The sequence below is a fragment of the Manis pentadactyla genome, chromosome 1 (assembly GCF_030020395.1).
Source record: "Manis pentadactyla isolate mManPen7 chromosome 1, mManPen7.hap1, whole genome shotgun sequence".
NCBI classification, from domain to species: Eukaryota; Metazoa; Chordata; class Mammalia; order Pholidota; family Manidae; genus Manis; species Manis pentadactyla.
In genome coordinates, this window is record NC_080019.1 from 1727812 (window position 1) to 1753684 (window position 25873).

The 25873-nt window shown below is 38.8% G+C and overlaps 1 protein-coding gene across 8 annotated transcripts in view; it reads right to left on the reverse strand.

The window, feature by feature from the left end:
• Nucleotides 1-17308, reverse strand: part of NEK1 (NIMA related kinase 1) — a 174613-nt gene extending 157305 nt beyond the window's left edge. For 7 of the 8 annotated variants that reach the window (XM_057501795.1, XM_057501737.1, XM_036890940.2 and 4 more), the window contains exons 1-3: nucleotides 16830-17304; nucleotides 10253-10401; nucleotides 9768-9864 (exon numbers count right to left, since the gene is read on the reverse strand). In XM_057501795.1, coding sequence (XP_057357778.1) covers nucleotides 9768-9864; nucleotides 10253-10369 — 214 coding nt within the window. In that variant the 5' untranslated portion in view covers nucleotides 10370-10401; nucleotides 16830-17304. Of the gene's footprint in view, nucleotides 1-9767; nucleotides 9865-10252; nucleotides 10402-16829 lie in introns of all 8 variants that reach the window. The other variant, XM_057501650.1, reaches the window with a different exon arrangement.
• Between the last annotated feature and the right edge of the window lie 8565 nt (nucleotides 17309-25873).

Below are 25873 nucleotides of genomic sequence, written 5' to 3' on the forward strand. Positions count from 1 at the left end.
GTTAATGGGTTGAATGCACCAATCAAAAGACACAGAGTAACAGAATGGATAAAAAAGCAAGACCCATCTATATGCTGCTTACAAGAAACTCACCTCAAACCCAAAGACATGTACAGACTAAAAGTCAAGGGATGGAAAAACATATTTCAAGCAAACAACAGTGAGAAGAAAGCAGGGGTTGCAGTACTAATATCAGACAAAATAGACTTCAAAACAAAGAAAGTAACAAGAGATAAAGAAGGACACTACATAATGATAAAGGGCTCAGTCAAACAAGAGGATATAACCATTCTAAATATATATGCACCCAACACAGGAGCACCAGCATATGTGAAACAAATACTAACAGAACTAAAGGGGGATATAGACTGCAATGCATTCATTCTAGGAGACTTCAACACACCACTCACCCCAAAGGATAGATCCACTGGGCAGAAAATAAGTAAGGACACGGAAGCACTGAACAACACAGTAGAGCAGATGGACCTAATAGACATCTATAGAACTCTACATCCAAAAGCAGCGGGATATACATTCTTCTCAAGTGCACATGGAACATTCTCCAGAATAGACCACATACTAGGCCACAAAAAGAGCCTCAGAAAATTCCAAAAGATTGAAATCCTACCAACCAACTTTTCAGACCACAAAGGCATAAAACTAGAAATAAACTGTACAAAGAAAGCAAAGAGGCTCACGAACACATGGAGGCTTAACAACACGCTCCTAAATAATCAATGGATCAATGACCAAATCAAAATGGAGATCCAGCAATATATGGAAACAAATGACAACAACAACACTAAGCCCCAACTTCTGTGGGACACAGCAAAAGCAGTCTTAAGAGGAAAGTATATAGCAATCCAAGCATATTTAAAAAAGGAAGAGCAATCCCAAATGAATGGTCTAATGTCACAATTATCGAAATTGGAAAAAGAAGAACAGATGAGGCCTAAGGTCAGCAGAAGGAGGGACATAATAAAGATCAGAGAAGAAATAAATAAAATTGAGAAGAATAAAACAATAGCAAAAATCAATGAAACCAAGAGCTGGTTCTTCGAGAAAATAAACAAAATAGATAAGCCTCTAGCCAGACTTATTAAGAAGAAAAGAGAGTCAACACAAATCAACAGTATCAGAAACGAGAAAGGAAAAATCACGACGGACCCCACGGAAATGCAAAGAATTATTGGAGAATACTATGAAAACCTATATGCTAACAAGCTGGGAAACCTAGGAGAAATGGACAACTTCCTAGAAAAATATAACCTTCCAAGATTGACCCAGGAAGAAACAGAAAATCTAAACAGACCAATTACCAGCAACGAAATTGAAGAGGTAATCAAAAAACTACCAAAGAACAAAACCCCCGGGCCAGATGGATTTACCTCGGAATTTTATCAGACATACAGGGAAGACATAATACCCATTCTCCTTAAAGTTTTCCAAAAAATAGAGGAGGAGGGGATACTCCCAAACTCATTCTATGAAGCTAACATCACCCTAATACCAAAACCAGGCAAAGACCCCACCAAAAAAGAAAACTACAGACCAATATCCCTGATGAACGTAGATGCAAAAATACTCAACAAAATATTAGCAAACCGAATTCAAAAATACATCAAAAGGATCATACACCATGACCAAGTGGGATTCATTCCAGGGATGCAAGGATGGTACAACATTCGAAAGTCCATCAACATCATCCACCACATCAACAAAAAGAAAGACAAAAACCACATGATCATCTCCATAGATGCTGAAAAAGCATTTGACAAAGTTCAACATCCATTCATGTTAAAAACTCTCAGCAAAATGGGAATAGAGGGCAAGTACCTCAACATAATAAAGGCCATCTATGATAAACCCACAGCTAACATTATATTGAACAGCGAGAAGCTGAAAGCATTTCCTCTGAGATCGGGAACTAGACAGGGATGCCCACTCTCTCCACTGTTATTTAACATAGTACTGGAGGTCCTAGCCACGGCAATCAGACAAAATAAAGAAATACAAGGAATCCAGATTGGTAAAGAAGAAGTTAAACTGTCACTATTTGCAGATGACATGATACTGTACATAAAAAACCCTAAAGACTCCACCCCAAAACTACTAGAACTGATATCGGAATACAGCAAAGTTGCAGGATACAAAATCAACACACAGAAATCTGTGGCTTTCCTATACACTAACAATGAACCAACAGAAAGAGAAATCAGGAAAACAACTCCATTCACAATTGCATCAAAAAAAATAAAATACCTAGGAATAAACCTAACCAAAGAAGTGAAAGACTTATACTCTGAAAACTACAAGTCACTCTTAAGAGAAATTAAAGGGGACACTAACAGATGGAAACTCATCCCATGCTCGTGGCTAGGAAGAATTAATATCGTTAAAATGGCCATCCTGCCCAAAGCAATATACAGATTTGATGCAATCCCTATGAAACTACCAGCAACATTCTTCAATGAACTGGAACAAATAATTCAAAAATTCATATGGAAACACCAAAGACCCCGAATAGCCAAAGCAATCCTGAGAAAGAAGAATAAAGTAGGGGGGATCTCACTCCCCAACTTCAAGCTCTACTATAAAGCCATAGTAATCAAGACAATTTGGTACTGGCACAAGAGCAGAGCCACAGACCAATGGAACAGACTAGAGAATCCAGACATTAACCCAGACATATATGGTCAATTAATATTTGATAAAGGAGCCATGGACATACAATGGCGAAATGACAGTCTCTTCAACAGGTGGTGCTGGCAAAACTGGACAGCTACATATAGGAGAATGAAACTGGACCATTGTCTAACCCCATATACAAAAGTAAACTCAAAATGGATCAAAGACCTGAATGTAAGCCATGAAACCATTAAACTCCTGGAAGAAAACATAGGCGAAAACCTCTTAGACATAAACATGAGTGACCTCTTCTTGAACATATCTCCCCGGGCAAGGAAAACAACAGCAAAAATGAGTAAGTGGGACTATATTAAGCTGAAAAGCTTCTGTACAGCAAAAGACACCATCAATAGAACAAGAAGGATCCCTACAGTATGGGAGAATATATTTGAAAATGACACATCCGATAAAGGCTTGACGTCCAGAATATATAAGGAGCTCTCACGCCTCAACAAACAAAAAACAAATAACCCAATTAAAAAATGGGCAGAGGAACTGAACAGACAGTTCTCCAAAAAAGAAATACAGATGGCCAACAGACACATGAAAAGATGCTCCACATCGCTAATTATCAGAGAAATGCAAATTAAAACTACAATGAGGTATCACCTCACACCAGTAAGGATGGCTGCCATCCAAAAGACAAACAACAACAAATGTTGGCGAGGCTGTGGAGAAAGGGGAACCCTCCTACACTGCTGGTGGGAATGTAAGTTAGTTCAACCATTGTGGAAAGCAGTATGGAGGTACATCAAAATGCTCAAAACAGACATACCATTTGACCCAGGAATTCCACTCCTAGGAATTTACCCTAAGAACGCAGCAATCAAGTTTGAGAAAGACAGATGCACCCCTATGTTTATTGCAGCACTATTTACAATAGCCAAGAATTGGAAGCAACCTAAATGTCCATCAATAGATGAATGGATAAAGAAGATGTGGTACATATACACAATGGAGTACTACTCAGCCATAAGAAAAGGGCAAATCCAATCATTTGCAGCAACATGGATGGAGCTGGAGGGTATTATGCTCAGTGAAACAAGCCAAGCGGAGAAAGAGAAATACCAAATGATTTCACTTCTCTGTGGAATATAAGAACAAAGGAAAAACTGAAGGAACAAAACAGCAGCAGAATCACAGAACTCAAGAATGGACTAACAGGTACCGAAGGGAAAGGGACTGGGGAGGATGGGTGGATAGGGAGGGATAAGGGGGGGAGAAGTAGGGGGGTATTAAGATTAACATGCATGGGGGGGGTAGGAGAAAAGGGAGGGCTGTACAACACAGAGAAGGCAAGTAGTGATTCTACAACATTTTGCTATTCTGATGGACAGTGACTGTAAAGGGGTTTATAGGGGAGACCTGGTATAGGGGAGAGCCTAGTAAACATAATATTCGTCATGTAAGTGTAGATTAGTGATAGCAAAAAAAAAAAAAAGGGCAGTTCCTGTACCACCACTTACTGCAGAGACAGTTGCACCTCCAAGAAGGGCTGTCCCGGTCTCCACTTCTCACCACCCTGCGTCACGGCCTTGCTCCAGCAGGACTCTCTCCTTGCACCTTGTAGTGGTGTTTTTGTTACTCATGGTGATCATACCCCTTTTGATAGACTGCTTCTAATGTGATTGAGTCAATTAAGAATCTGTATAAATCTTGAGGATTGATGTAAAATATCATCCAAATACACGTGAGAAATCGCAATATGAAAAAATATAAAAAAAACAAAACAAAACCCCCAGAAAACTGTACAATTCATTGTTTATTAAAAAAAATGTAAGGGGTGTTATCATTTATGTAGCACAAGAAACAAAAAGGCAAAAAGTTGTGTAGAGTACGTCACCATTTATGCATGCTTATTAACACTTAGAATATTTATAAGAGGAGATACAAGACAGTGGTGACAGTGGTTAACTCCAGGAAAGGAAACAGGTGGTTCAAAGATAGCAATAGAAGGCAAACTTTTTACAGATAATATAACATTTGAATTTTGTACTATATGCATGTATCAAAAAATTAAACTATCAAAGATTTTTTTTAATGTGAGTGTATGTCTATGTGAGACATACAGAGACAGTAAGCAGGACCTGAGAAAGGGATGGAGAAGCAATCCTTAAGCAAACATTTGAGCTTTAGTACATGAATTCTATAATGTTTTCTGCTGCTTAAACATGTATTAGGAATCATGGGATAAATGTTAACAGTAGTCTTTTTTCCATGAGGGAAGCATTAATCTGTTCTGTATTTCTTCAACCATTCAAACATCTGTTGACAGGGACACAGAATGCAAGACGCCACCATCCCACCAAGGGGCTCGCATGCCAACAGAGAAGCACCCTCCAGACCCCACAGGCCCCACCACCTAGCGGCTGCTTCAGGCTGGAGCAAAAGGCCTGTAAGGTTGGTAAAGCCTCAGTGCTTATGAGAAAGTGACCAAGAGTTTTAACAGGGCAACAATAATAGGATGGGAGCTATGACCATCAGCGAAGTGGTCATATGGGTTGGCTGACCCGACAGCTGACTCTACACTCACCTCTCACTGCAGAAGCTGAAAACCCCCAGATTTTCTAATTCCCAGTGTCCCCGAGTTAGAGGTGATCACTGAGCCAGTTTTAGCCAGTAAGACCTGAGAGGGTGTCTGTACAGTGGCTTCTGAGGAAGCATTCGCTTGCCCGATGAAAGGAACACACCCAGGGACTGCGGGGCTTCCGCCTGCCCCCTCTCTCGGCTTCAGACGCAGACTTGTGCCTGCAGTTACCAGAGCCATCGTAGGACAAGGGGAAGAGTGCTGGGCTCAAACACTTACATACTGAGGATGGTGGAGGAGAAAGAGAGCCTGGACCTTGTAATGCTGCTGGGAGCCGCAGACGCCCTGTCACAGGCCTACTTATCTTTAAGACTTGCCATTATGGGAGATAATGAACTCTTTCTCACTTAAGCGAGAGTGGTCAAATTGTGTAACCTGCAGCAAAAAGCAATCCAAATTTAGCCTCAAAGAAAAGCTTTCTTCAAGAACATTGAGAAGTTAGGTTTTGGCTGCACCAATGGGGAACAAGTAGAATGCCCAGACCTATCTTCATTGAACAGAGTCCATCAAGGATGCAAAAGCTGCTTAAGAAACAGTAAGAAATAAAACAAATTCAAGAGGCTAAACACAGGCTGTTGGAAAGTAAAGACAAAAAAGTGAAAGCAATTAGATGTTGGCTACAGACAACCAAAAACAGAGAGCAATATTTGAGTAAAAGCAGAGAAAATAAAATCATGTACACAAATACCCAGACACACCCTAATACAGACAATCCTTTCTCAGTGACAAGAGCAAAACTTTTTAAATTCATGAATGTTACGGACGCAGATGAAACAGTGAAATGCCTAATTATAATATTTATTTATCTAATGATATATTTATATACCTAGAAATACTGTTTTCTCCCTACTCTCATGTATTATAAAACAACTTTATCCAAAATTCTCACCTCTACCTTCAGTATCAATGTCTTTTATTGGTTCATTTATCAGCTTTTCCAATACACATGATCCTTATTTCCTTTTAAATTAATTGAAAGCCCTTTAAAAATCGTGTATGTTGTGATTGGAATTTTTTCTATCCCCAATTCCCATATGCATAATATTGGAACTTCAAAAAAGTCATTCTAGAGGACATACATGCATGATTTTCCTAGCAGAGCTGCCTTTTTTTAAAAAATTTTATTTTGGTATCATTAATCTACAATTACATGGAGAACATCATGTTTACTAGGCTCCCCCCTTCACCAAGTCCCCCCCACAAACCCCATTATAGTCACTGTCCCTCAGCATAGTAAGATGCTATAGAATCACTACCTGTCTTCTCTGGGTTGTGCGGCCCTCCCCACATTATACATGCTAATCATAATGCATAGCTGCCTTTTAAGTGACTTTAGAAGACTTACTTAAAATGGTATCTAATACCTGCAATTATAACATCCATATCAAATTTCTTTGATGCCTCTTTCTAAAACTGATTCTGCCTGACAACCTTTATAAGCAAGCGCTCACAACTAACTCAGTGAAGTCTTCCCCTAAAGCATTTTGTTATTTAATGTACTAAAATTTTTTGAAAGCACATCTTGTGTTATGAGAGACTTTGTAAGAAAGAACTGGTTTAAAGCTAAGACAACTTTCTGGCAAACAAATTTTGGAACATTTTTCCTTATAAGTATATATGGATTTTTAAAAAATAGTCAAATGAAAACATTCTTGCAACAAAGAAAAACCAGACTCTGCAAGCATAAAGGATACAAAATATTCCAAGAGAAACATATCCAAGATTATTAATAATAAGTCAAATTCTGGTGAATTTCAGTCCTAATGAAAGAGTCCTTTGGACATAAAGAAAAAATAAAGCAAATTATTTCCATGAAGAGGAAGGGCATTGTGCTGGATTCAAACCTTTCTACAGAAACATTCAATGCTGGAGATACAATGTGCTTTTAAGAGGTAAAGGGTTATCAAAGATACTTATTCACATATAAAAGCACCAAGTAGATATTCTCAGAAATTTAAGAATTAATTGCACTGAGGGAATATAGCATCCATAAGATCTTCATGAAAAAAAATTGAAGAAATCCAGCCAAGCAAGATATGAATTCAAATAACTAAGGAAAGGGGCTGTTAAGGCATAAGAGAACTAACAGTAAGAATTGAATCAGTCCAAATATAGAACCAAGGTGAAACAACTCTAAGAATTATAGTTTCAGAACAAAAGATAAATTGTTATTTTTACCATGTCAAGGTGAACAAAGAATCAGTTAGTGGGAAGGAACTGCAGTACATTAATTTCCTCATCTTTCATGGCAGACATTCAAAATGATGTCATAACTGCCATTTGTAACCAACTTGCTTATTTTTTAAAACTGACAGATTTAATTTGCATTATGTTATTTTAATCACTTTAGAGAATAATTATTTGTATTTCAGAGCTGTCAGAAGCTCTTTTGAAACTCAAGAGGTCCAAAGGGCTGCATGGATTAAAACAACATTCAAGGAAGGCAGAAATAGGGACTGTGACCAAACATATAGAATCAACAGATAAAGTTACACCTTATACATTTTAGGGTGGCCTTCTAAGTTGGAGTTGAGAGCTTGTGAGTCACAGGAGCTCCCAGCCCATTTAGCCTAAGAATCCCACTCCCACAGAGGTACTGCTAGGGCACACACACCCCTGGATGGGAGCACACACCTGCGAGCAGGTGCACACACCCCTAATGGGCACACACACCCAAATGGGGACACACACACCTGTACAAGGATGTTCAGTGCAATACCATCTGCGATGTGAAAAACGCGAAACCTAAGTGTCTGTAGTAAGAAACCTGGATGAACAGGTGGTACCCATTGCAGTTGTGAAGAACGAGGTGCATCAATACAGAATGAAATAGAAAGAGATCCATGGAATATAAAGTGAAAAGAATGAGATGCAGAAACACATACTATGATCCCACTTGTATTTTAATGTTAAAAGTCATATGTACATGTTTGTTCCACAGAGGCAAAGAAAATACAGTCAAGAATAGACACTGAATTATTAACAGTGTTTACCCCTAGGGAATGGGATGAAGACGGAGTGGGAGGAACAGAGAATTTAGGGCTCAGGCAGTCCACACTTTTTGAGTATGTTTACCAAGAGCATCTATTCCTTTAGAATTAAATAGCAGTAATAAACAACCTTATTAGAGAATGTGCTATCTATCCCTTCTGAATCATTCAGATGCCTCTGTGTGAGACATTCAACATAACATCTGCCGGAATATTTGTTGATATACATTCACACCTTTTAACTTGAAATATTAAAATGTTGGAGATGAAATAAAAAAGAAACTGAAAGACAGATGCTAGGGGAAAGATAAAGGAAACCCAAGGTCACGGAAAGGGGCTGATATTTTACACTATTCTCCTCGTAGGAGGCATACACCCTCACTTCACTGCCACTGTAAGATAAAACTGAGCATCTTAGGACATAATGTGTTATCTGACCCATATTTTTTTTAAAGTATGTTCTACTTTATTAGATAACAAGTTTATCTGGGAACAAAGATAGTTTAGCTCTAACTCAGACTCTGAAACTAGTTGTGATATGACCCTAAAATAGTCATTAAACTATCTTGTACTTTCAATATAGATTATCTTTCTGTTTTGTAATTTATAGGGATTTATAAAAATAGGATGACCTCAATAGGCAATAAACCATTCGGAACTCTTTTACAGAAGCTCTGCTTTACCTTTACCTTAGTTCCTGTGGTACCAAATATAATGGTATATATTTCCAAAACAGCAATATAACTATGACATTTTAAGACCTTAAAAAAACTCTCAATATATTTCAGTATTTTAACAATGAGGTATACAGGATAAGCTAGAGTGGAATACTTTCTACAGATCAGAACATTTTCTCCATGGCAGTAGGGAAAGTACTTCAAAAAAATTTAGTTTAAAATGATGGAATTACTGTCCTTGCTTTGTCCAAATTCTTGCATGTAGCACACTGCTTTTTTTTAAGTGATCACAGCAACAGTGAGCCAGTATTAAACTCTACAGGCACAGTGTGGTGTTAGTATTCTCCTGGAGTCAAGTGACACTTCTACGCATTATGTATTGAAGCAAAAATGATGTACAGTTGATCCTTGAACAATGCAGGGTTAGGGTACAGACTCCACACACAGTTAAAAATCCAGGTCTAACCTCTGACTCCTGAAAAAATTAATTATTAATAGCCTACTGTTGACAAGAAGCCTTATTAATAATATAAAGTTAATTAATACCTATTTTGCATGTTTTATGTATTATGTACTCTATTCTTACAATAAAGCAAGCTAGGAAAAGAAATGTGTTTTCAAATTGTCACAGATCTCCAAAAATTTCCAGTATATTTACTGGAAAAAATCCACTGAGAAGTGGACCTCTGCACTTCCCACCTATGTTGTTCAAAGGTCAATCGTACTTGCTGAGAACACATTCCCAAGAAGTTTCCCCACAAGAAAAGTATCCAAGTCATCATACAGCTCACAAGTTCTGTGACCCCCTTGCAAAACGTATCTGACCTTCAAACGATTCTCTGTACTGGACGATGTTTGGGTGCTTCATGTTTGCCAACACTGCAACTTCTCTCCTTGACTCTTCCCTTTCTTTACTGGACATCTTAAATGGGTGTGGGGAAGAAAGTATTACATTAAACCCTCAGTAAACAACCTCCAAGTCCAGCCATAGGAGTAACTAAAAAGTAATGGTACCAATAGAGCAAATCCAAATAACAAAACATAGACAGTAGTTAATGAGTTGAATCCAAGTAAAAGCATTTAAGATCTTCAAACGAGATTAAGCTACAGAGCAGTAGGTGTATTTCTTTAAACACACAAACAGAAGCACACGTCACAGGAAAAGGTCTGAAAGGATAGACTGGCTCCTTCTGGGAATACAGCAGTCTGTCACTTGAAGTCATGCACTGCCACGTTTTTTTAATTCTCTAACAATGAGCCCTTTTGTAACCAGACCAGTATTTAAATAACCAAATGAAAAATATACTCACTCTTGAGATGTTAATTTCCTTGATAACATATTGTCTGCCATCTTCTGTAGATTTAACAAGAATGGCTTTTCCAAATGAACCTTCTCCAATCTTCTGTAGTCTAACATACTTCTCCATGGTTCTTTTTCTAAGACATCTTAACAGATATGCTAGACATAAAAAAAAAAAAGCAGTCGACAAATAAAAATATGCCTTCTATAACAATTTTAATGTTTAATTCAAATTCTAATTCCTTAGTGATTTAACTTGAAAAAAAGGATACTTAAAATCTTCACTGAAACTTAGATAAGCTTTTATGTCCATTTTACTTATGCAACCTAGTATATTAGATAAGCTATTGTCTCAATTTTACTCACACAACCTCGTTATAGCTAAAAAGAGAAAAACAGTCACATTTCTATTTTATAACATTGCTCTGGAAAGTCAAATACTGTATATACTTAATGTATATAGAGAGCAGCAGACTCCTCCCACATGAATTAATTACCAGCATTACTTTATTATCTCCAATAAGAATGCTAGCTTAATAAGACTATTTCCCTGTTATGTAACTAATCTCTTATTAGTTATTAAAATTATTTACAGTGTTTGCTATTATGAAGGAACTTCAGATAAAATTTCTGTACATACATTTTTATGTACTTATTACAAGGCTTTCCTTAGGATAAATTCCAAGTTCAAAGAATATGCACATGCTAAAGCTTTCAAACATACTGCTTAACTGTCTTACAGAAACCTGTATTCTCAGGAGCAGTGACTAAATGTGCCTGCTCCTTTTGACACCAGTTATTATTTATTAAAATCTTTGAGAAGCAGTAAAGGTAGTTGTTAAAGCAGGTGAAACCTCAGAGTCAGAGAGCCTGGGCTTGACTCTTGGCTTTCTCATGTATTTGTTCCAGGACCTTCAACAGGTCACTCATCTTTATGTGCTTGGATTGTTTACCTGTAAAACGTGTGAGAATCGTACAGACTCACAGGTGTGCTGAGAGGGTCACTAGTTCAGTGATGTATTGAGAACAGTGAGCACTGTATCACTGTTGGCACTGTTACTCATTACATTTGATGGGAAAACAAGTCTCATTTTTACACGAATTTCTTTCCCTTACCAGTGAATTTGAAAAAATCTCCCACATTTATTGAACATTTGTATTTCTTTTCTTGCCTTTACTTTATTTATTTTTTTATTAAGGTATCATTGATATACAATCTTATGAAGGTTTCACAAGAGCAACATTGTGGTTACAATATTCACCCATACTATCAAGTCCCCCCCACACCCCATTGCAGTTACTGTCCATTAGCGCAGTAAGATGCTAGAGTCACTACTTGTCTTCTCTGTGCTGTACTGCCTTCACCATGACCTCCCTTGAAGGGGACGGCCTTTGTCTTCCCCTGTGTCTGCACGCAGAATGGGGAAGCACCCGTGGCACCAGCTTGGAAACAACTGATGCAGTCCTTGGAAGTTACCTGCCCACAAGCGCGTATCTTGTTCTCACAAATGAGCCAAGATGCCTTACCCTGCAAACAGGACGGCCTTGGGGACATGTGAAAACACGGCCCGTGCTTACTGGGCAGATTCTAAGAAATCAACAGAATGCTCTGGCCTGTTCCCCCAGAGTAGAGAAAGGTAAGTATAGCACGTGGCTGAGGACTGAGAAAGGCAGTATAAAAATAAAGGAGCTGTGCCACATCAGGGCTGCAGCCATTGTCTGTCTGTCTTAGTTGTGTGTGTTTTTTGTAAATTTCCAGTACACCTCAGCAGGTCACAACATCCCTGCATGATGTGTGCTAATCATAAGAACATTTGCATTTCTTGTCTTTTGAACTATTCGTTGTTCACGTCCTCTGTCCATTTTCTACTGGAATAGTCTTCTTTTTAATAATTTACAAAAGCTTCTTATTTAATGAAAATGTTAGCTCTTCTCTGTCATAAAATGTTTTTTCCTTATATGCTATTTACCTTTCCATTTTATTTAAATATAAGAGTTTACTTTGATATGAACAAACAAACTTATTAACATTTTAATTTTGGTTTAGTACCATAATTAGACCCTTACCGTACCAAGATGTTTAATAAAGGTCAGTAGTAACTGTAACTTTAGCAATAGTAATTTCAGGAGGATAGTAGGGACAGATGCCAGAGCACAATATGCTAGCAAGCGAAAGGTTAAAAAGTGAAAGGGAGCAGAGACAAGGAAGGAAAAGTGGAGAGAGAGTCACCAAAGGCACCACTGGCTTCGCCTACTGGCAAGATCACCCTTATTGCGGAGATAAAAGAATTCACTACATAAAGCTAAAATTAGTAAATATTTAATTCGCCTAACTCACTCTTCTCTGTTGCCATTCATGACAAGCAGGCTTTCTACGTATGGTTCCCTTCTAGGAGAAACCCAGCTTGTCATGAAGACTGTATTAAAATTTCTGTTAGTTTACCTTATTTCTCATTGTAAATTAACAAATCCGTGTTCTCATTTCATACATCAATACTAAATCTAATTTTATTTTGCCTCTAAAAAAATGATCCAATATCCTTAAGTGACAAAAATTTATATTCTGAGCCTGTAAGGATAAAGGTCAGAACCCAGCCTGGGGTAAAGATCAATGGGATAATTAGGCCTTATGAAATTTTGTGGGTTAAGAGCCTTATCTACCTTAGAAAATGTAATCATTTTCCACTTCAAAATCTCTTTAAGAAAGACAAGGTTTTTAGCAACTTTAAGAGAAATAAGAAACAAGCTATTACAGTAGCACTAAAGCAGCCCCTGTGAGCTGAGGAAGACGCGTTGCTCCCAACACTCTGGAGCCTGAGTCTGGTCGGCTGGCACGTGACGTTAATAGCTTTCTGGGCACCAGCCAGAGTTTAATGCTTCTCCAAGATGTGGAGGTTTATTACATTACTATCTTATTTAGAAAAAATACCAAGATAAACTCATCTTAGAAAACTAAATTTCATATAAATCAAATTACATTAAATAACCACATAATGAGGTTATTTCACAACCATCATTACTCTGTGACTTTTGCCAAGAAAGAACAAAATTAATCAATTAGGCCATGCCTCAAAATGCAGTTGCCAATTTCTTTGAAGGGACCACACTAACAAGATGGCATCTCCAAGAATCCTTGCACTGCACTCCATGGCCTACTACACTAGTGGGCACTGTGGGGCTGACAGATGGGTAAAGAGAGGAGAATCCACTGCCCAAAACCAAAGAAAAAAAAAAACCAATAGATTAACAGATGAGTCAAATATGGAGTTATCAGTCAGGCACTTTAAATAAATAGGATTAATATATTCAAGAAAATAAGAGGAAAAGATAAACAAAAATGATTTTTTTAAAGATGGAGACTTTCAATAAAGAATGAGTATTTTTTAAAATTAAATGAACATTCTAGAACTAAAATATAAAATACCTGAAATTAAGAACTCATTGCATGGGTTTTTACAGCAGATGGAATACAGGAGAAGACAGGCTTAGTAACGGAAATGGGCCAGTAGAACATATTCAAATAAAAAACAAAACACACACCAAAAAAAGAAGAAAGAAAAATAGGAAGATTTAATATCAGAAAGTTTTTAATTCTTAACCTCTAAATTTAATGCTGCTCTTATAAAAACACAAACGTTGACGGTGAGGGTGTGAATCAGACAAGCTAATTTGAAAGTTAATATGAAAAAAAAGCAAGAATAGCCAGAAAGATACTGAAAAAAAAAAAAAGAATAATGAAAAAAGATTTGTTCTACTTGACATCAAGACGCAATAAAAAGCTGTAACTGTCAAATAGGCAAATCACACATCCAGAAATACATCCAAAAATTTTTTACAACTTGGTAGATGACCACAGCAATGTATCAAATCGTTACAGAAAAGATGGATTTTGAAATAAATGCATAGTATTTGGACCAGTAGATAGTAATATGGGAAAAAAAGCTAAATCCATTTTCTTCACTTGACACACACACAAATTCCAGTTGATAAAATACAAAAAATAAAAACATAATAGTAATAAAACACAAGAGGGTGATTTTTACAGAGTGAGATAGCTTCATGTGACACAAACCCAAAAGGCCTCAAGGGACTAATATGAACACATGACAATTCTGCACAGCAAAAACTAGCATAAGTCAAAATTCAAGTGAGAAAAAGAAAAAATATGTATAGATATTTATGTACATATAAATATAGCTCATATTATCAAGACCTTATTTTTCAAATAAATAAAAAGCTCCCATATATTCATAGGATAAAAAGAAATTTCAACAGAAAAATGGGCAAAGGATATGAATTTAAAAGTTAGAGAAGGAATATAATTGATGTTAAAATGTGCAAAAGTATCCCATCTCCCATAAAGAGAAATACAATTTAAAAGTACAAGAGATCAGTTTTATGTTATGTATATTTGACCACAATAAAAACTGTAAGAGAGAACATTTTTCAACCATCACAATGGCAAATTCAGAAAGTTTGTTAATGTATCATGTTGGAGGGAAATATATGGGAATGGAATATGGTGAGAATACAAACTGATACAAATACTAAGATAAAATAATTCAGTAGTGTCTACGAAAAGATGAACTGTTCTGACACTTTCTTCCAGTGATTCCATTTCTAGGAATTTACTCTATAAATATTTCCAAATGTATGAAAATGATACAGGTACAAAGTTTATCCTCTGCAATGCTGTTTGAAATGGCAAAATTTAAATATCCATATACAAATCAATTGAAAAGAAGCAACATTCATATTGATATAGATTAATGTCTAAGTAACAGATGGCACACTACCATTTGGGTATTAAAAAGAAATACATAAATGTATTTTTATACTTATGTTTACATTTATGTGTGTGTGTGTGTGTGTACACATATACATACACACATGTAACTGCTTGTGTATCTAAGCAGTATCTCTGAAGGGATACACAATAAACTAGTAATATCAACTGACTTCAGAGAAGGGAACTAAGTAGTTGAGGAAGGTTTTCCATTCTTTTGTAACTTCTTAATTTTAAACTACATAATGTATTTATTCAAAAAAATAGATATAATTAAAATTTATAAACAATAATAAATACTAACAGAGGTAGGAAGAATGCTAGCTAAATCAATTTCTCCAGTTAAAGTCCTTGAACAGTTTCCCATTTCCAAACTTTTAACCCTGACAAAGTGTCTCTATACAGCGTTAACTCTTCTTTTCGAGTATGTCAAATATTTTGCAGGAAAAATATCCTAGACTCTAGTCAAAGTAGACATTTTTCCTCACATTTTACTAAGAATTTCTTTGAGCCACAAATAAATGTTTGACACAGTAAAATTTTGTGCACCAAATGTCAAAAATGTCAGGATATATGAATGAAAAATTATCACTGATCTAGAACATTAAGCCTCTTCAGCTGTTTCAGCTATTTGATGAAAAAGTTGTCCTGGTGGGAAACATTAATAAAGAAATGTCAGCAAATTTCAGTAAGTGTTTATGTCACTGTCTGCAGCTATCCATACATATGGTCCTCCCAAAATAATAAATACCATTTCGAACTGTGGGAGAGGATCAATTTATCATCAGTGATGAAAGCCCCAGCCTTATTTCTCACTACGCAAAGGGGCAAAAAGTAAGAATGGGATTACTGTCAGGCTTTTTTCAAAATGTGTTTGTTCCGTGTAATCACATTCAAACAACAATTAACAGCTTCCCTAGCGGAAACTACCAACATGTAAAGGAAGAATTTATATTCATGAAATGGTGTCCTACCCATGACTGAAGATTAAACAGAGTAAAATTTACTTGGAATACCATGTCTATGTATTATTAAAATGACCTCCAAAGAACTCCTGTAGCCAAGTCATGACTCTTACTAAATTCCTACTGGTGCCTCTTTGCAAAAACCTGTTTTCCCACAAAATAGGCTCCTTACTTTTCACTTAGAACAATGGTCAGTCTTAAATGATACAGATCTGTGTATCCTCTAATTGCAGAAAAACCTAAACTAGAAACAAAGGACTGCTTCTTTCCACATTTGGCTCCCCTCCATCATCTCTACAATACTGCTGTATCATAAGAAAAGGGTACTTTTAATCCTTCATAAATATTTCTGGTGTAACCTGACATGGCAACAAAAAATGTTCTGCTTCTTGGGGGTAGACCTTAGAGAATTAAAATTAGAGCTGTATAAAAAAGAGTTATGACGAACTCTGAAAGTAGTAGAACTTTCACTTCTTTTCATATGGAAATTGTTTCAAATTATGGAAACTGAAATACAAGACTACAGGCTAGTTCATTGCTACTCATTTCTTAATTAAAAATATATATATGAGACAACATATAAGCAATGTAAATGATCATCCATACCAAGATTTATATTATTATTTTAATTCCATTACCACTACCGCTTTTAAAATCACGTCCAAGGATTGCTTTGTAATACTTACTGCTTCCTAGAAAAGTAACATTTTAATGATATGAAGACATAATTTCCGTGCACTTAAAGTGAGCACCCGCGTAGTCCCTACAGAAGCTAGGTCTTCTCACTGCAATGACTGTACTGTTTGGCATGTCTGCGTCCCCCAGGCGCGGCTCACCTCCACGACGCGGGCCGTTAGGCGGAGTAACGGTGCGGACGGACGAGCCTCAGCCCGGGCGGGTCTCCCACGGGGATCACGAGGCAGGGCGCCAAAACGACGTCCTGAGAGAGAAACCAAGCTGTTCCCCCAGCAGCAGCTCACGGCCCAGTCTGAGGGGCCGTGGCACCCCACACCAGACGCCAGGCTCGTCCCGCCTCGGGCCACGCCCGGAGGCAGAGCCACGCCGCCCGGGAAACGGCGGCGCAGAGGGGAATGCCGCGTTACCACCTCTCCTGGGGCAGGGGTGGCCGCCAGTGGCCTCGGGGCCGGGGACGCAACTAGGACCGGGAAGCTAGCTGCCTGCCACGCCCTCTTGCCCCGCACGCCACTTCCACATGCTGGGCTCCTCGCACAACCTGCTTGGGAGTCCGCGCTGAGCACTGCACCTCAGCGGCCCAGGACGCGCAGATCCAGGGGGAGCGGCCGGAGCGTCACCGGCGCCGCTGTGTGACGTCACGCGCGGAAGCCGGCGCGCAGAGGGGCGGCCGTGAAGGAACGGTGGGCGGGGCTGATAGGGGAGCGGCGGTGCTGGGAAGGGCGGGGCGGGGCTAGGAGGGGAGTTGCTGGGCTAGGAGCAGCGGGGCGGTGCTGGGGTGGAGAGGCGTGGCGTGGGAAGGAGGTGCTGGGCGGGGCCGGGAGCTCTCAGCGGGGAGACCCGCGCAAGCGCGAAAGGAAAGGAAAGCGAGGAGCCTGAAGCCGCGGTCAGGCGGAGATGAGTTGAGGCGAGAACTCCCTGAAGCTGCCTTGGAGAAAAGCGTATTATAAATTTGTCCCGAACATACTGCACAGAGAAAGGGACTCTTGGTTTTTTTACTTGAGGGTTATTAGGAATGCCACATATTTAAAAGCAATTTTACTTAAAAAAGCAAGTCTTTTTCTAGTGTATTTTGGATGATTAAAGCAAGAAAGTATTTTTAAGTCTTGTAGAGTTTTTAAAAGTATAATGTGGTTTTCTACATCTCTACCTCTAATGGCTGTACAGCATCCGCTGCGGATGGATGCAGATTTTTCGGGAACAAGGGGTCAGATCTGGGTCGCCCTGGTGACCCCACGGCCAGCTCGCCTGACCTGGAGTGACCCCGGGAGCCGAGCGTGGGGCTCCGGAAGGACGGCGCTGGTGCGCTGCCTGAGCCCCGCGCTGCGCCTGGGGCGCGCATGTCGCGGGGAGCACAGAGCTCGTCAGGGACCTCGCGGGTCGGACTACCCACATCCTCGCTTCAGAGAAAGCCGCTTTCCCCTCCCTTCTCCGCGCCCCGACACGCCGACACCAGGGCCTCTCGGGCTTCCCTGCGAGTCTTCGGTTTAGTGGTGATTTTAAGAAATACTTTTTCCTAGTAGGATATTGAATGTTTTTGGCTTCTTTGCCAGAAGATGGCACTGCAAGTCATCCAACCTGCCAAGCTGGAGAAAATCTGCTTTGGTTTATCTCTTGAATCTCCAGGCAAAAACACTTATTCTTCATTTTCCCATTTCTAGGCTAACCTCCTGTGACCCCACCTCCCACCCTCGGTTAGTAGGAATTTGGTGTTTCAATGCACAATAACTCTAGTTCTTCCCACGTCCCTTAGTACAACAAAGCAACATGAAAACTTTTCCAGTTGCCAGTCTCATTCTTCTCTGCTGATTTCATGAAGACTGGCTAGTCAGACACCTCTTTAAATAATTCTTTAGGGTCCTGTCATAACTCTTAGTGGGAATATAAACTGCTACAGTCTTTGTTAGATGGCATGCTAACAATATGCATATGGCAATTTCACATCTAAGTGGGCAAAGATGTATATACATGAGTAGTCACTGTTGTTTATAACCAGAAAAACTAGGAACAATGTAAATGTGTAGCAATAAGGGATTGAATCAATTATATCTAAAAAATTGAATATTCTGAAACCATTAAAAAGGGTGATCAAGATCCATTTTTATTGACGTAGATGCTCTTGATGTGTTAAGTAAATAAAGCAGGTGACAAGGATTACCTGATTATTTCCCTGTCTAGTATATACGTCTGTACAGTTTAATATTTTTTCTTTATACAATTAAGAGTGTATTCGGGTTTCTTTCTTTTTTATTTGACTATTTCATTGAATTTTTGTTTCAAACAACCAGAAGTCTTTGCTCTTTGCAACAACCCAGTAACACAAGCATACAAAGGTTAAGGCCCTCAGTCTCGTCTCCAGAACTCACCCTGTGCTCACTCCTCCAGTAAGTCAAGGTTAATGGTTTCACACATATCTACATTTTTCCTCAAACATAAATGCACATGTATTCATGTATATTAGTTTTAATCTCTTAAAATGAGATAATATACACGATTTTGCAACTTGCATTTTCTATTTAACAGTATATCATGAATATCTCTCCAGAGATTAAATCTTACTAATATCAAGATTCCGTGATATGGATGTACCAAACTCTATCCAAACATTTCACACTCAATGGGCATGGATAGGGTTTCCAAAGAGTGGCATTGTTATTTCTGAAAGATTCCCAAAAGTGGGTTTGGGTCCAAAGCATGCATATTTTTTTCATTCTAATAGGTATTCCTATGCTTTATTTATGTCTTCATAACAAACCACCCTAAAATGTAGTGGCCTGAAACAATGTATTACTCCTCACAGTTTTGTGGCCAGAATATCAGGTGGGGTGGTTCTTTCGCTCCACTAGGGTCTCTTGCTTGGCTTCCCTCCGCTGGCTACTGTGCGGCCTGGGTGGTCCAAGCAGCTGGCTTCACGTCTGGGCCCGGGTGCTCCTCCGCTCCCCTCTCTTCCCGGATAGCTTGGGTTGCTCACATTAGAGTCCCTGGGTAGTCAGACCCCTTTCCTAACAGCTGGCTTCAAATGAGGAGAAGCTGCCAGTCCTTTTAAAGGCTCCTGCCAGGAGTAGGTAAGGTGTCAGTCACTTCTGCCACATTCTTGAAAACAACGCTCAAGGCCTGGGAGGGTTTTCAAGGAGGGGAGGAATCAGTGGTGGGCTTCTCTGTAGACTATCTACACATGCTGGATTACTTTTCAGAAGTTTAAGAAATTCACACTCCCAATACCTTTATTTCTACCACCACTAGATGCTTCTCTTAGTTTCACAAAAACTTGAATTTCCTCCAGTATATCTGCCTTTTATATCCCTTGCTGCTTTTCTGTTTATCGTTTTACCATTTGTGAAATATGGACATTAACTCTATGTCATACTACAGAACAAGTATTTCCTATCAGTCTCTCAATAATGTTTTGTATTTTGTAGGTATCTTTGGCCATATAAGAATTTATAAATTTGTGTTGTCAAATCTGTCAGTCTTTTTGTCCCTTAAGTTTCTCATGTTGCCAAGCAAATATTCCTTCACCCCAAAAGTTATCTGAAAAGTCTATGTTCTTGTGTTTTAATTATTTAATACATTTAATGCATTTGAAATTTATTTTATGATTGACATAGGGAGACTAGCCTTCTTCTGGAGGAAAACTAGTTATGCCAGGATCATTTATTAAATGTGATTTCCTTTTTCCACTGATTTGAAACATAAACTTTATCATACAATACATTTATTGTTTATATTTGTATCTATTTATGGATTTCTCTTCAATTTACCTATTGGTCTTTTACCCATTTTGTCAATTAAAAAAATAATGTTTTAGTAATCTAGAAATACTATAACAGTATTTCCATTTTGAAAAAAAAATGCCAACACTAACTTAACTTTTAAATTATAATAGACCTTGTATATAAAAGATGGTTATAAAATTATACTTGTGGACCTCTTTTCTGGTAGAAAAAAAGAAAATTCCTTATGCCTTTATTAATAGTGGTATATAATATGGCAAACATAAAGGAACTAGCTAAATTACTAAAGTGTTCTACTAGAGATTTTTCAGGAATATATTCTGAAAAAGATTCATTTGTTCACAGTAAATTGAGCATTTTGCAAATGATAGGAACAGACAAATTCAAGGCAGGGATGCTTATTCATTCTTTCCAGAAAGCTGACAGCAAGATGAAACACACAAGAGGACAACCAATTAGACCACATGGTTGGTTGTAGACTTGCACCGAATATTTTCCCTTTGTGAAGTTATTAAAATACCATGTGTTTATGTAGGTGTACGTTTTTGCTCAGACTATGCTGACATACCATCAATCTTTTGTGATTGGAGAAAAGAAGGGCTTAAGCCTGAAATTTGAGCAAATGCATTCAATAAAATTCAGGTTTCTTGAAGACATGTAATACTCAAATCCAAGAGAAAAAAAGTCAGTGTTTTTGCATTTAGGGCTCCATCTTTCTACAATCAACAAGAGCACTTTGTAGTTTTAAGTCACATTCCCAAAAGCCTCCTCTATCTAGTCTGAACTAACCATAAGTTATATATATATATATATGGGAGTCAAACTGTAGCAGCCTGATGAATAACTGAATCTTAATCTGATAGGCCTAACTTAATATGCAAAGATAAAACATAAGTCAGTTCTTGAGTTTCTGACTTTCTGGATTGGGTTACCTGCAAAAGCTCATAGGAAGGTCAGCTATCTGAAGGGAGATCAATAACTGTTTCTAGGTAAAATAAAGCAAAACATGAGTCCTTACTTGTTCAGTGCCTGAAAAGAGTCACATCTTGACATTGAGGATGTACATGGTTGAAACAGCTCAGAGTCCACTAAGTTCCAATAAGGCTGCATCACAAAGAATAAAATACCCAGGAATAAACCTAGCCAATGATGTGGAAGGCCTATACTCTGAGAACTATAAGACACTCATGAGAGAAATTAAAGATACAAATAAGTGGAAATCTACCCCATGCTCATGGATAGGAAAAATTAATATTGTCAAATGGCCATCCTGCCCAAAGCAATTTACAGATTCACTGCAATCCCTATCAAAATACCAATAGCATTTTTCAATGAATTAGAACAAATAGTTCTAAAATTCATATGGAACCACAAAAGACCCTGAATAGACAAAGCAATTCCTGGTTACACTGCCTGACTTCAAGCTCCACCACAAAGCTGTAATCAAAACAATTTTGGTACTGGCACAAGAACAGACCCATAGATTAATGGAACAGAAGAGACAGCCCAGATATAAACCCACACATATATGGTGAATTAATATATGATAAAGGAGCCATGAATATACAGTGGAGAAAATACAGTCTGTTCAACAATTGTTGTGTTGGGAAAACTGGACAGCTACATGTAAGAGAATGAAACTGGATTATTGTCTAACTCCATACACAAAAGTAAACTCAAAATGGATTAAAGACCTAAACGTAAGACATGAAACCATAAAACTCTTAGAAGAAAACATAGGCAAAAATCTCTTGAATGTTAAGTACGGGCAGTCTTTTCCTGGACACATCTCCTTGGGCAAGAGAAACAAAATAAAAAATGAACAAATGGGAATACATCAAATTAAAAAGCTTCTGTACAGCAGATAAGAAATTACAGTGTTGGTGAGGATGTGGAGAAAATGGAAGCCTCCTACACTGTTGGTGGGAACATCAATTAGTGCAGCCACGGTGGAAAGCAGTATGGAGGTTCCTCAAAAAACTAACAATAGAAATACCATATAACCCAGTAATTCCACTTCTAGAAATTTACCCAAAGAAAACAAAATCTCTGGTTCGAAAAGATATATATATGCACCCATATTTTTCTTGTCACATTATTTATAATAGCCAGATATAGAAACAACCAAAGTATCCATCAATAGATGAATGGATAAAGAAGAGGTGGTACATACACATAATGGAATATTATTCAGCCATAAAAAAGAAATCTTGCCATTTGAAACAGTAGGAATAGACCTCGAGGCTATTATGCTAAGTGAAATAAGCCAAAGAATAATACCATATGATTTCACTTATTTGTTGAATATGAAAGCAAGACAAAATGAACAAAGAAGCAGTAGACTCACAGCCACTGACAAGTGACTGGTGGTTACCATGGGGGGGGGTTGGGATGGGTGGGTGGGGAGGGTGAGGGGGATAAAGGGGCACAAAAATTCACAATCACAGGGTAAGTTGGCCATTGAGACAGTAGTACAGCACGGAGAATATAGCCAATGATTCTGTAACATCTTCCTATGTTGACAGACAGTAACTGCAGCAGTGGGGGTGAGGATTTAATATTGTGGGTAACTGGTGAACCACTGTGTCATATACTTGAAACCAAGTAAGGCTGTATATCAACTATACTTCAATAAAGAAAAGTTAAAAAAAAATTCCAGTGAGGCATAGAAGGGAAATTTTTAGGGAAGAATTACTTGAAACCCTTTGCTTTTCCCCCCAAGAACATGAAATTACCTACATTTGCACTCTTGATGACATTTTGAATATTTTGACATTGCAAGGGACAAGAAAAGGTCATTTTCAACTATTTCCCTGAAGCTGGTGAAACTAAGGTAGAAATTCTGAGAACCCTATCACTGTGCTCCTAATGGAACATCTTAGTTCCTTTCACTCCCTCTTGCCAATGTGACACAAGCAAAAAAATTCTTTTTCTGAAACAACTCACAAATACATGAAGCAGATCTATATAGCCTAATTCATTTCTCTATAAAATTGTTTTTTAATGTATTTTTTAAAGTTGTTATGACAGATCATCTCATTTCCAGTTCTTTTTTACTTTAAGGAAAACTTTGGACACCTTGACTGGAGCCAGGGGACAAGAATGTAGGAGAAAGTGAAATAGGATTCCCAGTGCCCTTTGCGACTCCTGCCAATTCTATACAATAGCGCTGTACAAGCTGCGCTGCTCAAGTGGCAGAAATGCTGGCGGCAGGAGTGGCTCATCTCGCCCCGGCTCACGGGCAGGGCCTGTCCGTTTCTGCAGACACTACCGGTGGGAATGGGTGAACTTTGCCCTACTTGTCCCTCACCTGAAGGCCTCAAGGGTTTCGCTGGGTGGTGGGGGAGGCTGGGGAGAGTAGAGCTGCTGTTAGTGGTTCAGCTCAGTCCAAAAAAAAAAAATTTAAAGCACAAAAAGTTGACTTGTCACATAACTTACTTTGCTTCCTCCAAATACTTCCTATGTACTAAGGGCTTTTTACTTACTTCTATTTGTTTGTTTGGATTTGGTGTTTTCCCGTTTTACTGAGATATAATTAACATACAGCACTGTAAGTTTAAGATGCACAAAATGACTTGACTTACATATATTGTGAAATTACAATAAATTTAGTTAACATCCATCATCTGACATACATACCAATAAAAAAGAAATAGATGTTTTTTTCCTCTTGTGATGAGAACTCTTAGGATCTACTCTTAACAACTTACAAATGTACAGGGTTAACTAGTCACTGTGTCCCACATTACATCCCCAGCACTTATTCGTCTTAGAACTGGAAGTGTGTGCCTTTTGACCACCTTCACCTAATTCCCCCACCCCACTGAGGGCTTTTAAAAATACACACTAAGACCTGTGGTAGGCAGAGTAATGGCCACCCAAAGATGTCCCTGCCAATCCCTGGAATCGTGAATACATTAGGTCACATGGGAAGGGAGAATTAAGGTCACAAATAGAATTAAAGTTGATAATCAGCTGGCTTTAAAATGGGAGGAGGACCCTAGGTTATCCAGGTGGGCCCAAAGTAACCTCAAGGGTCCTTAAAAGTGAAAGGGGAAGGCAAGAGAATCAGAGTTGGAGGGAGATGTGACTAAGAGCTCCGAGTGATAGGGTATGAGGACCCCCATGTGGCTGGCTGTGACGATGGGGGAAGGAGGCAATCTGAGTGACCTTTAGAAGAGCAAAAGACACAAAATGGATTCTGCCCTACACATGCCAACATCTTGGTTTTAGCCAGTGTCTTGACAATGGGTTTCAGCCCCAAGCAAGCTATGGATTCAATGTGACCAAAGAAATGACAGTAGAACGTTCTTGGGGCGAAAGGGTTTATTACCCGGCTTGTTCTCCCACCGGTAGGTCGAGCACTAGCGTCTCTGCCTCTGCCCAGAGCACTGGGCCGAGCTCTCTATATGGCACAATAATAGCTTATTGCCTACGGGTGTGGAAGCGGTGGCCTTGCAACAGGCCAGTTACATCATCAAGTGGTTTAAGTTCAGTGAGGATCCTGGCCATGGGAACCCCAACTTCCCCACAGCCAGTGAGGCTTGTGTTGGCCTCCTAACCTGCAGCTCTGTAAGGTAATAAATGTGTGCTGTTTATCAAGCCACCCCCTGGTGGGCATTTGTTACAATAGCAGTAATACAGCAACAGGAGCTCCTAGGCTTTAAGATTCCAGGAGCACGGTCCGGAGGTCGGGAGGGTCCGGAGGTCGGGAGGGTCTGGAGGTCAGCAAGGTCCAGAGGTCAGCAGGGTCCGGAGATCAGCAGGGTTCAGAGATCTGCAGGGTATGAAGATCAGGCTGATTGGTAAATTCTTCTTATTGTGTGGAAAAGTTCACAGCTGAGTCTGTAAAATCTCCTTATGGGAATGATCTCAGCCCCAGGAAGCTCTTCTGAACCATCTCCCTTAAAGTAAGGATTTAGTTAAGAAGCCAAAGAGGATCCCATCTGTAACGCTTGCAAAGGAGGAATGAGACCAAGCTGGAAGTATCCACATTGCAGCACATTATGTGGGAAGTACCCACATAAAGAAAAATGTTCAAGGGACCTGGCTACAGTCCTCACCATGTGAAACCCCAAGTTAGTCAACACCACCAGATTCTCCAACCAAAATATCAGAGCAACTACAAGGGTCTTTCTCCAAATGGAATCTGTTATTTTACCACCAACCTATAACACAGTACATGGTTTACATTGATTGCCCATGTCTGATGCAGTGGTTCTGACTGAGAGCCATTCACTAACTGGGAATATTTTTAAAAAATGGATGCTCAGGTCCAAATCTGGAATAGTTTAAACAGAATTTCTGAGAGTGGGGCCAAACAAGGGTATTTTTTTGAGGCTTTCCCCATAGTTCTGAAGCATCGAGAAGGGGAGAACTACTGGCAGGATGGCTGTGCGTGTCAGAGGGATAAGGTAAGTGCATAATATGAACAGTGTTACCGAAAGCCACAT